The sequence below is a fragment of the Rattus norvegicus genome, chromosome 9 (genome assembly GCF_036323735.1).
Source record: "Rattus norvegicus strain BN/NHsdMcwi chromosome 9, GRCr8, whole genome shotgun sequence".
In the NCBI taxonomy this organism is placed as follows: domain Eukaryota; kingdom Metazoa; phylum Chordata; class Mammalia; order Rodentia; family Muridae; genus Rattus; species Rattus norvegicus.
In genome coordinates, this window is record NC_086027.1 from 81,634,470 (window position 1) to 81,652,689 (window position 18,220).

Here is an 18,220-nt window from a genome sequence, read left to right on the forward strand (position 1 = left end):
AGTGTCAGACTCAGTATTGTATTCTTTCTCATAAACAATGACATCCAAGTCCAGGGGCATGAAATAAATAGCCTAAGAAAACCAACCTGGGGAGGGCCCCAAGTGGGAGTGAAATCACATCCTTCAGACATGAAACCCCTTGTCAATGTTCCTTGACACATGGGTGGTAGTTGATACAAGATATTTATCCTGTTTTGGGTGGGTTTTTTTTTAAGTGTGTTTTCACCATCATTCTTCAATAGAATAAGGAAAAGTGTGTTTCTGGCCATGGAGTCTCAATTCAAGAAAATGATTACTGTGGTTGCTAGAACAACAATCATCGGTATTTGTCCTTACGGTATCAGAAAATTAAATTGGTTGGGCTCTGAAGAAGTTATCCAGAGGTCTCATATTTGGAATTTTAATTTACACACATGTGAATGTACACACACACACACACACACACACACACACACGTACTTTCTACAGTGAGTGTACTAGGGATCACAGATAGAATTATTAACATGGGACGAACATGTTCCAGGAAGGAGAAAGATTCAACAATTACTGAGCTTCTACCAGATGCAGAGTCACGTCTTAGCCCTGAGGGCAACTTCAAGAGAGTTCTGTAGATATCGATTCTCTTTCATAACATTCAAGTTAACCTTTCTATAGATGAGGAAAAGAATTTGATCTGTCTTTCCCAGTAATTCTGTAGACAACTTGAAATTTCATAGACAAGTACTGAGTATTCGGTGCATTATGTAATCTAACCCAGGACTGCTAACTGTTTTTACTATTTCTCTTCATCCTAAACACCAAGTTTAGTTTCTGACCTGGTTAGCTTCAACTGACAACATCACAAAGCCTAGAGTCAGAAATCTCTATGAGGTTGGGCATGGTGGCACACACTTTTAATCCCAGCGCTTGGGAGGCAGAGACAGGTATAACTTTGTAAGTAAAAAGACCAACCTGGTCTACATGGTAAGTTCCAGAATAGCCAGGGCTATATAGAGAGGCGTTGCCTAAATAAATAATAATAAACAAATGAACAGGAAAAAGAGAAGAAAGGAAAGGAAAGGAATTCTCATGAAGGCAATTAGCTGAGTTTAAAATTAGGAATCCTCTTATGGAGCAAGAGGTAACTCCTAAACTTAGGCAGAGCCTACACGCTCAGATTCCTCACTTTTTTTCCTCTGATGACCTCTAGCTGGTTCTCAAAATGTAAATTATACTTAGGCCCAGCAAGACAAATTCTGTATATTCTCTCATATGTCGATGCTAGGTTTGAAATTTTAGATCTGTATGTTTAATGTGGAGTCTATAGAGGTCAAGAAGCTACACAGAGCTTCTGAGTAGGGAAGGGAAGAGGCTTCGAGTGATGAGGGGCTAATAGTACACACGTGATACAAAAGTAGAGAAGGGATACTTGGGATTCAAGGTTTAAGTTGGAGTTAGGGCAGTGGGAGAAGAGAGAGGAGATGGTAGAGAGTAGGTTTACCTGAAGATGTGGGAAAAACATTATGGGAACAAACTCGGTTATTAAGCTAATTGTTAAACTGCAGCTGGGTGATTGCTGGATCTGTAGTTAAGAACATATACTGTTCTTGCAGAGAGCTCAAGCATCCATGTCAGGTGGACCATAACCATCTGTAATCCTGGAGAGCTGCAGGGTGATCTAAGGCCTCTGTTGCATTTGCACTTACCTGCACGCACGCTCGCGCACAAACACACACACACACACACACACACACACACACACACACACACACACACGCACTTTAAAATGAATCTTTAAACTTTTCATTAAAGTTGGGCATGGTGGCACATCCCTTTAATTCTAGCACTTGGGAGGCAGAGGCAGGCAGATCTCTATGAGTTTGATGCTAGTAGCCTGGTCCACATACTGAGTTCCAGGACAGCCAAAGCTATATAGTGAGACCTTGTCTCAACAAATAAACAAACAAACAAACAAAGTATTAAAAAGAGTACACACATGACCTGCATGGGTTGACAATGCTTTCCCCCAGAAGACATGGGCTATTAATGACACTATCAATTGCCAAGACTGGATATCTCTCCCACAAGTTATCAGTCATGAAGACTCTATGTAGGGATCCCTCAAACAACACAGGTTATTGCTGCTGCTCATATTATAACTGATGGTAAAAACCCTTTTACTAAAGATGCAACACACCTGCACTGTAGAACAGAGAAACCAAGCCAGAACTGACCAGAAAACTTCCTCCATTTTGGCTAACTTTGACAGTACTGTAAGAAGGCCATAGGGAGGGACAAAGTCATCAGCGGTATTGCCCAGCGCTGAACCACGAATGCTCCTATACCGACCTCCTAGGCGGGCTACGCCCACTAGTATGACAGTAACATGTTGTGGTTTGCCCTGAAGTTACTGTATTTTGATGCTAATTCCACTGCCCCAAGGACAGCTGCCTAGTCACATACTCAGGACTCAGGTGACTTTACCAGAACCACCTCCCCATTGAATTTGTAAAGAACTGGTGAGGGGCAGGTACAGGATAGAACGAGGCCTGTCATTGGATGAGAAGGAAGGATGGGTGGGAGAAAAGTTTTAGAGAGGAGGAGGAGACTGGAGCAAGGAGAGATAGAAGCAGCCGAGAGAACATGGAAGCAGATGTTAAGATTCCTCATTTACAGGTTGTTATGAATATTCTTAAGGGATGGATATGCACAGAGTTTTGTATGTCTAGGTGGGCAATTATATATTATCAATTGGATCAGAGGTTATTGTGTTGTGTGTTCCTTCATGTGGTAATTTAATTGATTTCAAGAGAGTGTGTGGTGGCTGGAGACACTGGGCTGCCACAGAATTGGGATGTGTGTGTCTGGCATGGTGGCCTTGGGAACTAGATGGTAGAGAGATTGTTGCCAGGCTCAGAGAGAAGCCATTGGCAGTGTGATATGGGAGAGAGCAAGGCAGGTGAGACGCTTTGCTGACTGAGATGAAGAGAACTACCAGATATCTTGGGGCACTATGGTGCTGGATCTAGTGCAGGATAAAAGACAGCATTATTTTTTATAATTTTACAGCAACAGAATTATGGGTAAATAGGATCTATATACACTCACATGTATGAGATTGTCAAAGAACAAATAGAAATATTCTGAAAATGTAACTTACTTAACTTTTTCACACAGTTGTGTACCTCCTGTGTACACCCACTTTTGCTTTTCACATCCAAACAAGGAGGTGTCAAATATTCAATATACATCTGCAAATCCTGGCTTGCATACAATACGTCCTAGGGTGGGGGATGCTATGTGGCTTGGGCACACGATATTCACTTGCCAGCTCCTCTACATCCAGGCTCACCTCCGCCCTGGCTTTCTTCCCAGCAAACAAGAAGTGCCCCCTCCTTTCCACAGTTCTTTAAGCGCGTCCCCTTCCTTCAGCCTCCATCCCTCCCTCCCCTAAACTCAGAGGACAGAGCTGGGCTTCAACAACACACATGATTTCATCTATTCACTCATGTTTGTCCTCTCTCAGGCTCTCTTGGAATCCATATTTCAAAACTTCCTGCCTTCCCTGCTGTATTAAGTAACTCTCTATATGAATGGCTGAGCTTGAAGCCACACAATACATCCTCCAGCACTCCACAAATGATTACTCTAGTGAGCCACATGTGGAGAATGGTTCTCAACCTGTGGGTCAGGACCCCTTTGGGGGTTGAAAGACCCTTTCACATGAGATTGCATAATAGATATCCTGAATATCAGCTATTTATATAACTCATAACAGTAGCGAAATTAGAGTTATGAAGTAGCATTTAAAAATAGTTTGGGGTTGGGGATTTGGCCCAGTGGTAGAGCGCTTGCCTAGGAAGCGCAAGGTCCTGGGTTCGGTCCCCAGCCCCGAAAAAAAAAGAAAAAAAATAGTTTTATGGTTGGGGGAATTACCACAACATGAAGAACTGTATTAAAAGATCTCACATCAGGAAGGTTGAGAACCACTTACGTGGAGAATCAACAGACAATTGATTTTAGATTCTTATTATACAGCTTTCAAGTATCTTCCCCAAACTGATCCCTGGTTCTCAGTCTCTGTCTCTGTCTCTGTCTCTGTCTCTGTCTCTGTCTCTGTCTCTGTTTCTCTCTCTCTCTCTCTCTCTCTCTCTCTGTGTGTGTGTGTGTGTGTGTGTGGTGTGTGTGTGTGTATGTGTGTGTGTGGTGTGTGTGTGTGTGTGTGTGTGTATGTGTGTGTGTGTGTGTGTGTGTGTGTGTGTGAGAGAGAGAGAGAGACAGAGATAAAGAGAAAGAGACACATTCTGGTGCTTTCATAAGCATGGTGTGTGCATGTCAATAATACACAAAAATGCAAACTATCCAGGCCCCCGACTGTGAGATTTGAACATCTTTATACCATCACCCAACAATGAGAGCATTAGTAAGGGTCTAGGATGAAGAAGGGGTCCTTGGAGCTTCCAGTTTAAGCAGGACTGCTAGAAACTGAATTAGAAACTTCGAGTGGAAGTAGAAACTAAAAGGCAACCAGGAAACATCCGGTGGCCATCTTTCCTGCAATGAATCTGTATTCTTCAGTCCACAGTGGTGTCTTGCCTATCAGCCATGAACGGCTTGCTCCTTCACCCTGGTATGCGCATGGCAAAAAGTCACAATTGAACCAATCATATGGCTACCAACAATTTAGAATTCCTATAAACACATGACAGAGTCCATTCATTTGTTAAGGACACATTAGAATACTCAGCATACTCTGTATACTGGGTCAAGATGTCCTACTGTGAGATGAGCCTTACAGAAGGACAGGTCTTTCTGCTTAGATTTTAAGAGACCTCTGTGGACTCTCCCAACAATGTCATCTGTGAGCTGAAACTCTCAAACCAAGAAGGGATCTTGAGTCATCTAGTCCCAGTCATTAATACACTTTTCCTCTAAGGCAGCCTATACTTTTGACTACCTTTAATAGAATGTACTTTGTAGTATCAAAGCCCAAGCTGACTTTTGTGGAAATTCCTCACTGACCAAGGCACTGGGTTTTGCGGCCCTTCTCTCAGACACCTTGCTTTCAACATTAGATCGCAGTGATTTTGGTTTGGCTTGTTTTTTTTTTGTTTGTTTGTTTTTGTTTTTTGTTTTTTCCCCTAAACATTCTTTTTTATTTCAGGCATCCTGACTGCAGATATGTCCACTTGAGCAAGCATTTTGTCATTTAATTAGATCATAAACATGAGCCAGGTACTGGGCTGAGATCTAAAGATCTGGTGAGGAAAAAAACCACACACAGGGTGCTTCCTTCTGGGATCTTAGCGTCCTCTCATAGTGCTTCCCTTGGACCCAGGCAAGTGTCCCTGGCTTTAGGAGGTTAATAGCTGTCCCCTCTACAAGCACACCCATTCCCAGAGGAGTCTGCAAGGTCAAAGAGCCATGTCCCTCTTCTGCAATGTGCTCCCATTACCTGGGAACCTGGAGTTCCTACCTAGATATACACAAGCCTGCTCCTAGGACCTGCAGGATTTTCTTCTTCGTGTCTATGAACTTCCCTCCTAGGCTAGAGGACTAGGAGAAGAAGCCATTTTTCGGGGAATGGTATGGACAGAACTTAGACAAGGAAATCGGAGTGGTCTGAGGCTATCTCCATTGGCTAATGCAGGTTGAGAGGGTAGAATGGATTGTATTTAACAGATCGTTAACTGGTTTTATTACTTGTAAATATTTTAGCCTACAGTACGTGAGCTTCTACTTATCATCTTTTGCCTAAGATCTGAAACTTTTAGGTGTGGGTTTGTTGATTGCACAAGGAGATTTGTTGATTGTGTGTAGTAAGCACACAAGGAAATACAAAACAAAGCTGCCATTCTTAGAAGAATAAATCCACTACCCAGCCTCAGACTACTCTTCCCCTTCTCCATCTTTGAGCTCTCAGTGCATTTGGCAGGTTCCCCCTCACCTTGCAAAATCTTTATTCTCTGGTCCCACTACATTGGCTAAAACCTTCTGCATTATTCTTGCTCCCTGCGAACAGAGCTCCCAGGAAGCTAGCCCCAAAGAATGTGAAAGCCACCCAAGATTGTTAAATTCCCTGGGAACTAAAGTATTCAGCCCCTCCCTGTCCTGCTCGGGGCTGCATCCTTAGCCGTTACCCCCACCTCCAGGCCTCCCACAGCTTCCCCGTGGTGGAGCAGGTGGTTGCACTCTTTGAGAAGACACACTTTCTCTCATCTCTTCTGCTGCTTCCTAGCAAGCCTCAACCTTTCAGCCTGAATCCGTTTCTTCTCCCTCGGTCTTCAGCAGCCACAGAGAAGCCTTCCTGACTAATTGGGGGGAAAGTAGCAAATCCCTGCGAATCCTCCATTCCTGTCTTTCTGAATAGGTATCCACCCCACTGGCTGTTTGGAAACCTGCCTCTTTCTTGTTCGGACAATAAAGACATTCACTCAGGTTCATCATCTGTGTGTTCTTGATCTCTGTCAGACCCTGTGATGTCTGGGTTAGACTGTGACATCCTAGAGGACCAGGCTGCATCTAACGTGGGTCTCTCAGCCCCTGTTGAACAAAGCAGCGGGCTTAAGTTGGCTCTTAATAAAGACTTTAGTGCTCAAAACAGAGGGATAGCACTCTGTGCCTAGAGCATAATATGTACAAGAGAAGCCATCCACAAAAGTCCCCACCTTCCTGTCAGCCTGTGAGCTGGGCACATTTTAACAAAGCAAGGGAGCGCTGTCGTGCTCCTGAGATAACAAACAGTTAAAAAAACATTGCCACAGCCATTCTTGTAGTATCTGACTTGGTGTTCAGAGTCACCCTCCAAGCGGGGAATTTTACAAATGAGGAATCTGAGGAAACACACCATTCGGCCATGTAACGAGTTCATCACTCCAATTAGGGCCATCTGGCTTCAGGCAGCCTCAGCTTACCAACCACAGTGCACTGTTCTTCCAGGGAGGATTAGACAGCATTAGCCACAAGTAAAAAGTGAAGGGATCTACAAAAGCCCTGTCATACACTCTCAGAGGTCTTTGAACACGGTCTTATTGGAACAAATGCCCACCCAAGAGAAGAACAAAATGGCTACTTGGGAACTTTCCAGCTTGGTGCCAACAGGTTCTCAAGGCATGTGTTCACACCCTTCCTTCTCCCACATCTCCTCCACTGTTTCTCAAATATTCTTTTTTTTTTTTTTTGGTTCTTTTTTTCGGAGCTGGGGACCGAACCCAGGGCCTTGCCCTTCCTAAGCAAGCGCTCTACCACTAAGCTAAATCCCCACCCCCTTCTCAAATATTCTAAGTCTGCTCACGTTTGGGTTTGGGGGTCTGTTCTTTCAATGGAATGCTCTTTTCCCAAATCTGTACCTTGCTGGGTCCTCTTCATCACTTAGGTGTCAGCTTGGACGGAGCACTCCTTGGAAGGCCCTTCCTGTTTGTCCCATGGACACACGTGTCTCGTCCTTCCTCTTCCTTCATGATTAACTCATCTTCCTCTTTGTTCCTGTCTCTCTTGTTTTCACTGTGCTTCTCCATCTGAAATCACCTTGCTTGTCTATTACTTCATTTGCCCATTTCTGTGTCCCCCATGGAAGGCCAACCTCAACACAGCAGAGCTCTTTGTTCCCTCACAGATGCTTAGTCCTGGAGCCATGGCACCCTGTGGCTCTGCATCCATATGCACGAGCGAATGGATACAAAGTCCTCTGTGGTAACCTGCAGGTGTGAATTTAACAACCCTCCTGTCACCCCTCACCACACTACTGTAAGCATTGTAGGAAGAGACCAAATCTTTATTTTTGACAATCTTTTGGATCCTAGAGTAGCGTCAAATGAGAGCATGGTGTGTGGGAGGGGAAGTTTTTAGTTCCTTTGTTTGAACATGGAAAAGACTAAGACATTCAGCTATTTGGGTGGCAGGTCACTCCTCTCCTAAACCAAGTAGAGACAACTGCTTCATGGCTCTCTCTCTGTCTCTCTGTCTCCGTGTTTGTCTCTGTCTCTCTGTGTCTCTGTCTCTCTCTCCCTCTCTCTCTATGTGTCTCTGTCTCTCTGTCTCTCTCTCCCTCTCTATGTGTCTCTGTGTCTCTGTGTCTCTCTCTCCCCCTTCCCCACACCTGACCACTTATTTCTCCATCTCCCTCTCTTTCCTTCTCTACCCCCACCTCTCATTTTTCATCTTTCTCTCGAGGACCCCCAGCCTCTCTCTTTTGTCTTCCTTCCTCATTGAAATTCTGTGGAGAAAAGTGAAAAGAAAGTGGGAAACCATGTTCTCCACATCTAACAGGACACATTTCTCTAGTTGCCAGTATAACATTGTCCCATTGAAACAACTTGGCTCTGACAAGCCTCCAGAACATGATAATCATCTTTAAGAAACCCTTGATTTGGTCTAGTCTCAACACAGACACAGCCCTTTCCACCCTCCCGCATAATAAGAGAACCCATTCCTCTAGTGACGTTAGCTTCTTTTTTTATTCCAAGTTCCATTTATGACACAGAGTAAAGATGATAAACAACCACAAAAGTCCCCAACCGTTGATCAAACCTTGTACCACAAGAGGGCATTTCAGAGTGTTGCCAATGATCTTTTTTTTTTCTTTTTCCAATAAAATACATCTTTTCCATGATCAAAAAATAAAACACATTAATCATATGTTAATCTCTTACAAGGTATTTTCACACTTCTGGGCTCTCCTACCGAGGAAAGATATAGGAAGCAAGCGGTACCTCATGGAAGTTGGAAAAGAGGCCTAGAGGCATAGAGTTATTTGAAGACTACTTCACAGCAGGTGAAATATTATCTCAGCACACGTTCCAAGACTTGCTGTTTTCTAGAGGCAAGAGAGCTCTTGCCAGAAGGCGCATTTCCAACAGCCCCTCTGATATGCGCACATGCGCCAGCCCATATGGGAGAAGGAAGAAATAGTTTAGGAAGTTAATAAGCAAAATCACTCTATGTTTTTGGAGAAGCCGAGGCCCCTGAATGAGATAAATCCTGACCCGAAGTGAGGCTCATCTTTACCATTAGCCACAGACCCACACACCAGCAGAAGCTTGGTATTCGCAGTGGAGCAATGTGGAGAAAGGCACTGAGAGCAATGTGGACCTGCTCGTCCACCAGCATTCTATTTGCTGCTTCAGGTTATCATAGTCATGAGAAGGACCATCCCTATCCTCAGTCTTTCTGAGATACTTATGCCTACTTCCTTTCAAAATTCCCCGGGCTGCATCTCCAGTCTCTAAGTGCTCTGCCCATTCAGAAACATGGAAAGAAAAATGAATGGAATTGTCAACTAAGCCGGCAGCTCATGCTGTAAGCAAGAGCAGGGTTTATCAGGAACACCAGTGTAGCATCCTGTTGCACCTATCCATGAAGACCCAGACTGCTGAAGAGGTTGCTGTAGTGAACACACTGAGCCCACTCTATATACCAGTCAAACGTTCTCTTTCCTACATCACTAGTCAGGTCCAATTTACAGGTGAGTCTTTTCTACCTGGGACTCTTTGCTACGTGTGTGTCCTCACAAGTTGGGACTGATATGAATTAGCACATCTATTCAGTGGACACCAGACAGTGGACTGACAGGAGGGATGTCTGTGAAAATCTGAATCGATAAGGAAGGGAAAACTTGACCGACTTGAAAAAAAAAAACAAAAGCAAACAAACAAAGAAAACCCAACTCTGTTCCATGCCATGGAGGGGGAAAGTTTAAGGGAAGGCAAGGGAAGGGGGAAAGATCTAGCAAGATTCTTTCACTTAAACTCACTCTGACTTAGCGTATCTGCTTCCAATAAGAAAATTCAAGATCACCAACTCTTGGGAAACTGAGGTAGTCTCAAAGAAACAAAACAAAACCCAAACAAACAGGAGTTTTGTCCTCCAGTCTGAGAGACTAGAAAGCAAGAGCATGATCTTGTCACAGTTTCAGGTAAGGAAGAAATCTGAATGTAGAATTGGGGTGGGGTGTGTCATTTTACTAGCAAGAGACCAGCTAAAAGTGTCTTTTTAGCAATAAGCTTGAAGGTCCCTTCTGAGGCTCTTATGGCTCTTATTTCATTGCTTCTGGATCTTCTGTTCTGAGGCGCTGATGGAAGTTTGGAGATGAAATTGAAAAGACTTACTTTGGGAGAGGGTACAAAATCAAAGGGCAACTGGGCTTGTTACCAAACAGGCTCCCTTGAGCACCAATTGGTCAGCTTCACCACAAGAAACACTGAGAAACTCGAAACACTCCAGCCCTTGACACTAGACATAGCACAATAGTTCCCTGGGGCAAATAATTAAATGGCAATCTGCATGGCCTGGAGATACCACACACGCGAAGCAGGGGAAGGGGAGGACTCACCTGCTCTGGTCCCTGGAAACAGATGCGGCAGAGGGGAGTCCTCATGCCACTGTCCAAGCTCCCAAGGGAGTAGCAGTCCTCAGTTTTCTCCTTACAGAATTCGTCAGAGGAAGCGCTGCTGAGCAGGGAGGCCGGTGGCCCTATGGCTGGACCATCCCAGTCATCTTCCACAGAAGGAGGCAAAGGTGGTGGAGGTGGCAGAGGAGGGGTCTCCCTGCCCACCGCTTCTCGGGGGCCCCTCCAGCCTGCCCAGCCTCCGGCACCCAGAGCCGGAAGGGTGTTGTTGTTGGCCGCCACACCAGGGAGCTGGGGGTCACCGTGCATGGGCAGGGGCGCTGGAGGGGGGCGCCTCAGTAGGAAAACCTTCAGGTCATTGAAGAGCATTCGGCAGCGGCACTTGAGGAGACCCTGGTGGCGCAACATCTGGGGAGCTGGGGTGCACAGTCCACAGCAGTACCAGCCACAGCAGCAGCAGCAGCACCACCACAGCAGCCCACCCAGGGGCATGAGCATGTGATAGGGAAGCAGAGGACTGGAAAGGGGGCAGCTGGAGTCTTTGAAGAGGTGGGTAGGGTGGGGCTCGGGGTCCACGGTGTTCCTATGTTATGGCGGAACCTCTTTCTTATTGGCTCTTCTTATAACCCCTCCAAGCAGCAAATAAATTACCCCCTAGACTGACAACTGTGAGTCAATGATTCTGAACGCTACGAAGGAAATGCAAAGTAAAAAAGTTTTTCTTGCTCTGGCAGCCCCGCCCCAACCTCAGACTTAATTCTGGCTGTTGTCTCCTTTCTGTCTTTGACCCCAGAACACTACTGGGAGCAGGGCAGTCGAGGAAGCATCCAGGCTGGGATGCATGACCAAGGTCTAATTGTTAAAAGTTCCCAAAGAAAGGGTTGCTAGGTTCTTCTCAAATCTCTAGGCTGTGGTAAATCTCTTTTATATAAAAAGGGTGGATAGAAATCAAATTTGGAGCAGCTTAGGGAACCCAGCTCAGTAAAGAATTGAGAATTAAACATGAGAGAGAAAAAAGATAGACTGCCTCAGATAGTACGAAGTGGTTGAGGGAAGGCAAGATTGGGCAGGGGTACAAGTTCTAGTTCTCTTCGGCAGAAAACCGGGGCAATTAACCCCCAGCAGCACCAGAGTTGCTTTTAAGATAGGAATTGGGGGACTGGTTGTGGGTGAAATTGGGCAAAGAGCTTCACCTTGTGCTTCGCCTATGCAGCCAAAAGGCTACACAGAAGAGGTGGGATATAGGGCGGTGGACCAGGAAAGGATGGAGGAAAAAGAGATCCTTAACCCTCCGAGGGTTGCTGCCTTCCAGAGTCTAAGGTCCTGAATAGAGGAAGGGTGTGTGTTTGGGATTGAGAAGGTGACAGAAGGATCAGAGAAAGGAGGTAGTGAAGAGGGGCGTGTGGGAGGGGACAGGAAAAGGGAATAGTTACATGATCTCAGCCCCCAGCCCACTCCAGCTGCAGTCTGTAAGTCGGAGGCCCCTCCCCTTGGTTCCATCAAAAGTCCCTTCGGGCGAGGTTCGAGAGCTGAAAGATGGGCTGGTCCGGGCTGGAAAGTGGCCTCGCTTTTTCCTCCTCGTCCTCTTCTGGGTCGCTGTCGCCCTCCTCCTGCTCTGGGTCTGCACGCGCCCGGCGCTGCTGCTGTGGCAGCAGAAGCGACTGCTGGTCGGCGTCCTGGTGTCTCCCAGGCGGGGGCTGCTCCGGCTGGTCCTCTGGCTGCTGCCCGCGGTCCAGCGCGGTCGCGACTCCAGGCTTCATGATCCTCCTCCTTTTCCTTCCCGAGGGGCTGGCCCTGAGCCCCCGCGCCCGGGCAGTGCTGCCATGCAACCAGAGACAAGGCAGGCGTGGGGGTAGGGGCGGTGGGGGAGTGACGGGGAGAATAAAAAATAAAATAATACTAATGAAACAATTCAGTTCTCGGATAATCAAGAAAGAGTGCTTCTGGTGGGTGGGGGCGGAGGAGGGCTGCTGCCAGGTCCTGTCGACAGCTCTGCCCCCGCTCCCCCCACCTTGTGCGGCCTCGGCCCGCTCTTTGCTCCCACCCCCACGCCGCCCCTCCTTCCTCCAGCTGCCTCTGGCTGGCTAGGCTCGCTTGCTGTTGCTACCTCTCGCAGATGCACCGAGGTAAGGCTTGTTTGCGGTGTAAGCTGAAGGTGGGGATGAGGAATAGAGACGGTGTGGTCGAGTTGGTCAGACAGACGGCACTTGGCTCCAGCTTGGTCCTGGAGACTCCCCAGAACCGTATATAAATATATCTCTTAGAAAAGCCGAAAAGGAAGCGAATCAGATTCCAGCCTGCTGCCAGGTGTTGTCTTCCGCCGTTGCTCAGCACCCGCCGCCGCGACTGCTGCCCCCCTGGCTCAGTTCCCAAAGGGGTGGTGCTGGAAGGGAGGTGCCGGGGCGGTAGGCTGACGGTCCGAGGACTGGAAACAAGCTTCGGAGAGCGGAGAAGGGACCCAGCTACTTCCACCCCAGCGGCCGTGAAAGCGCTGCTGTATTCAGCACCTGGGCGAGTGGACAGCTCCCACCCAGACCACGCGCGTCACGCCAGTGGGGGCCTGACGCAGACGCCGCTGAGGGATGGAGGAGGGAAAGAGCGAGAGACTAGGAGAGAGGGAACCACAGGAGGAGAGAGAACTGTTTGAAGGAAGAGGATAGGGAGGAACCAGGGGAAAGGGAGGTACGAAGAGAAGGAGGGATTTAGGAGAGGAGGGAGGAGGCAGTGAAGAGTGAAAGAGGCAGAATGGGAACTTGGGTGGTGGCATGATGCGCGTATTCATTCCACATCTTTTCCCAGATAGAAAGAATCCGGGTGGACAGTACGAATTGCAAGCTCCCTGCCCGCTGTTCCCTCTCACCGCTTCCCTCAGCACATAGACACCCGATACAGTTCTTTTTAAACCAGAATCCACATAAGCACTTAAAGTAGATGTCACTTAGTAGCTTTGGAAAAGATAAAGTTTTGTGACTTCCATATTGAAGCTGGCACCTGATGGAGATTAAATCTCTCATGACTTAGGAGAAAGCACATGAGAAAAGTGCTTTTTTAAACCTTCAAACATTTTTGCCTTCTAGAATTTAAACTGCAACAGGAAAGGAAATGTCCTCTCCCTCCCCCTTCCTCTCCCTGCTCCTCCCCCTCTCTCTGACCCTGCATTATGTTTTGGATTCATTTTTATTCCCATATGCCTAAGCCAACCTAATATGCCCAGGTTTGAGGTAAGATACATATTTGTTATATAGCCACCATTCTCATGGCCATCTTCACTTCAAGCCATCATATTCTTAGGCTGTGAGTCGTAAGAATCCAGGGCAATAATATAGCCTTATGTTAACTAATATCCCTAGCCCTCCCCTATCCAAATCTTCCACAGAGCCACCAGCAAGGAGAGATTTGGAGTTGACTTTAATTTTCTCTGCCCTTTCTTCTTTTTCGAACCACTCTCCCTATCCTTATCAAGACATTTCCAATGAGTAGAAGAGTATTCCTAAATGCAAAGAGACCCAGAGAGAAGAAAGCCAAAAACAGGCTATACCAATACTCAGTGTTTACAACGGCAGACTTTGGCCATTTATAATTTAGATTCCCACCCTACCCTGCCGCTCCACCCCTGCCACTCCTGTAGGGTCACAGACTTAGAAAACACACTCCTGTGAGTCATCTACACAGCTGGGCCAATTATGCTAATGCACTTAGAAATTCTGAAACTATAGACAGAGTCGAATGTAAAATCACCACACCAAAATATCATTGGCATGAAAGCGCGGCTCAATGAGTCATAAGGAAACTGCCCTTTTGTCGGTGTCTCCATGGGTGATTCATTCCCCTGAGCCCTAGGGAATCAATGTCTATCTCTAAGTGTGGGCCAACCAAGCTTGGCTGCTTGACTGAATCTTGTCCCACCACCTGACATGGATGCTGAGATCCTGCTCCAAGTCAGTATTTGAAAAGGATGCCAGAAACAAAATAAAAGAAAGAGAAAATAATGCCAAAAATAATAAAGTAAAATAAAAAGAAAGAACAAGAAAATGGCGCCCGGCCAGCAAGATGGCACAGGAGTTGAAAGTGCTTCCCCCCCAAGCCTGACCTACCTGAGTTTGATCCTAGGGATTCTTCGTGGATGGTGAGAACTGCCTCCTGACTTCCATGTGTGTATCATGACACGCAATGCTCCCCCCATACACACATATAATTAGTAACTATAATAAAAACAATGCCAATGTTTTAATAATGATAGAGCAATGCTTTATTGGTGCTATTATTGATACTTGCATGAACACTGCTGCAGAATAAACTTTATTCGAAAGCACCTGTACTCTTCATTACCCTGCATCTGCCTCTGGCACTGTGCACATAACTCTATAAAACTGACTTCATCACATGCTTGAGTCTCTCTGTATAACTTAGACCTCCTTGCATGACCAGTATTTATATTTTCATCAGCAGCACCCTAAGATCAGCAGGTGCTCGGGAAAAGACCCAATGGACCAGTGGCTTTTTTTCCCCCCAGTGGAACCGTGTATTTCTTCTCTTCAGTGTGAACATGACTGAGTACAGGTCAAATCTAAATTTGATTTTTTAGGTTTTATAACCATGGAATATTAATTTCTGCTGTGTTGTGCCCACATCTGGAGCCTGCGTTCAGAGCTGTGGAAATGGGTGATGGCCAAAAGAAGACTGTCTTGTTCCTCCCTGCTATTTCTGTCACTTCTATAGACAGCTACTAATAATGGGAGAATTGGATTGTCTATAAGAAGAAGGAATCTTGTGAGTTCTGTTTAGAATGTAATATGAATCCTGCAGAACATCTCACTGAATTAGGCTCCCACTATGTCAGTGTTGAATCATGAGCCTCGAGAGAAAAAAACAACCATAAAGAAAATGTTAAATCAATGGGTCTCCATTTAAACACTCAGAAAACATTTACTGAACACCAATCATAGGTAAGGAATGGTGTTGGGAGATACAAGAACACACAAATGAATTGGTTAGAGCTGAGTCCCCAAGAGTCTCATTCTAGAAACATGGGCATAATCATAATGTAAGGCACACAATAAGTGCGATCAAAGTATAAAAAGTTGTAGGAGTGTTCAGAATAGGGAGGTAATACCCACAGTTCAGCAGCAATTAGGAGAGGCGGGAAGAGGTTGGGGGAGGTAGGGATCAGTGCCAGAGTTCTGGGAAAGCCTTTTTCAAGAGATGACATCCAAACTGAGTTAAAAGACATAGAATTCAGAAGGAAGCCGTTCTTGGCATCGGGAACACAGAATACGTCAGCCCTTCCATCCGGTTGGGCTAGAAGGTGCTTGGAGGCAAGTAACTGAAAGTAAAGGCAGGAAGGTGAGCGGAGCCAGTGTACAGAAGGTTCCAAATGCCCCTCTGTGAGATTTATTCATTGACTGGGTACTTGTTTTAATGGCTTTAAAGATTTGGAACTGAAGGTGAAGGGCGAATATAAACTTTATCCCTGAGCAGGTTAATTAACTGGATGGGATTTCATTGCTAACAGGTAGGAAGCAATCAATATTTTTCATTTCACGCCAGAAAGTTCTCAGCTCCTTAATAGATTTATTCTCTTAAATGAGGTTGTTTTCAGATATATTTCATTACATACAAAGATGCTGGGGTCATCTGGATTTCAAGAGGAGTGAAGGAATGGGTTTAGGAAGAAATAGTAGGACACTTAGACATGCAGCATGACTCATTCTAGAGGCCATTGTACTTAATTCTCTAAGCAGGGAAGTTCTAAGGGAGTCCAGGCTGGCTGCCGTTGTTCTGATTTGCCTAGCCATAGTGTGCCAAAGACAGAGGAGGCTTTACAGGAATTAGAGAGCTCCAAGCTCGAGATCACACAGCCAAGTGTTATACATAATTTATCTGTCTTCTAATCTTGCCTATAGTTTGCTTTCCCAAATTTTGCAGTAACTCCATTGACCCTCTTTAAAGAATAACTAAAGAATTTCTATTAATATGCAAATTATCAATATCTATTCTATATTGAACCAGACACCCTCTTCATAGGTACTTAGAATACTTATTTAAAAATGGGAACTCTTGGGTTCAGGAAGATGGCTTAGTGGGTAAAGTGCGTATTTCAGAAGCCTGACAACCTGTAAAGGTGGAAAGAGAAAACCAACTCCACAAAGTTATCCTCTGGTGTGCATGCATGTGCTGGGTCACACATGTACCAACATGTTACTCATGCGCACAAAAGGGAGGGAGAAAGAATAAATTGAGAAACTCTCTGGGCTGGATGGAAGGGCCTGTGGTTTAAAGCATTTTGCTCCTGCAGAGGACCTGGCCTCAGTTCCCTGCATTCACGTGGCAGCCATCCATAGCTCCAGTTCCAAGGGACTCAATGCCTTCTTCTGATCTCCATGGGCACCACGCAAGCACATGACGTATGCATATACAAGCATGTAGCATAACACTTGTACACATAAAATAAATGAATGTAAAAAAGAGAAAGAAAAGCAAACAAATTCTTACTGGCCATGGTGGCATACATTTGTAATACCAGCACCAAGGAAGCTGAGGCAGAATTGTTAGGTCAAGTCCATCCACGGCGACACAGCACAATCCTGTCAGGAAGAAAGGAGGAAGTGAGAAAAGAAGGAAGCATGAGAAAAAGAGAGGGATGGAGAGAGGGGAGCTACCTCCAAATCACTAAAAATGAATTTCTTGGGGGTCATCCTAGTAACGTATAAGTGTCCTACCAAAGCCATTTTTTAATAGAAGGATTTCACTGTAGCTCAGGATGGACTATTGCAAACCAGGCCTGCCCCAAACTCTTCTTCTTCCTGCCTCAGCTGTCCAAATTTGGGGATTACAGATTTGAACCAATATACCTGACTTGAGTTTTTCTCCCCTTATTTTTACAATTTCTTAAGTAGTAGGCTTCATTTTCAAATTTTGACTTGAACAAAGCAGCCTACATTCATGGAGTTGGTGACCATCAGTGACAAAATTCTACAAGGAGTCACACTGAACCTTGCAACACAATGTAGCTTTTAGTTAAATTTCCAGGTGCCATGTGGAAACCTTACCTAGTTATATTTGTCTGTTACATATTGTATGTCAAGAGAGAGTTCAGAATACAAGCAGACGTATGGTAGTAATGTCTAAATGGTCTCACTAATCCTCACCTCCGAAGACTCATAGCCTTGTGTGTGGATGGTGGACCTGGTGACTGGCTTATTAAACAGCTTTTACTACATGTAAAAAGAAAGGATTATCACTTCTGAGATCAGCACACACACACTGATTTTCTATCATTACACTTACACTGCCTCATCTCCCTCTGTGTAACCCAGCTGCTGGTTGTGAGCTACAGGGGGGTCTTAAGATAAAAAAACAGAAAGCATCTTCTAGTTAACAGCCAGCGAATGTTAGAGCCACCCTGTAAGTGAACTTGGAAATGGATCACTCCTCTGTTGAGCTTTGATATGATGTCTGAATCACCCCACATCTTTACAAACTTTCATGAAGAGCCTGGGTCAAAGGAGCCATCTCAGCTGAGCCTGACTTCCTAAGCTGTAGAAAACTGGTACAAGCAGTCTAAACTGACACTGCCCACCTCCAACACATGCAGAGGACTCGCTCGCATTTTTGAGCAGGTATCAGCCTGAGCACCTTGGATGGAGAATGTGGAGAAGCCTGAATCTGAGGATAGAGAAAAAGTCCCAGATGACTAATAGTCCATGGGGAGGGAATACCATTGTCATTTTCTCCATGTCCCCTTTTGGACTTTAGATTTCAAGGGCAGGGTTTGTGGTTGTTCTTACTTTTGATGCTGTGTGCTTATGTCAGTGTTGGCGCATAGTAGGTCCTCAATAAATATTTGGTGAAAGTTGTGTGCCCTTCATAACCATGCTCATCATCACTATAAACAGT

The 18,220-nt window shown here is 45.5% G+C and overlaps 1 protein-coding gene across 1 annotated transcript in view; it reads right to left on the reverse strand.

The window, feature by feature from the left end:
* Marchf4 (membrane associated ring-CH-type finger 4) overlaps positions 1–12,979 on the reverse strand; it is a 119,746-nt gene extending 106,767 nt beyond the window's left edge. The window contains 1 exon segment of the mRNA NM_001427784.1: positions 10,310–12,979. Within this exon segment, the coding sequence (NP_001414713.1) occupies positions 10,310–10,822 (513 nt within the window). The 5' untranslated portion in view covers positions 10,823–12,979.
* Positions 12,980–18,220: the final 5,241 nt, after the last annotated feature.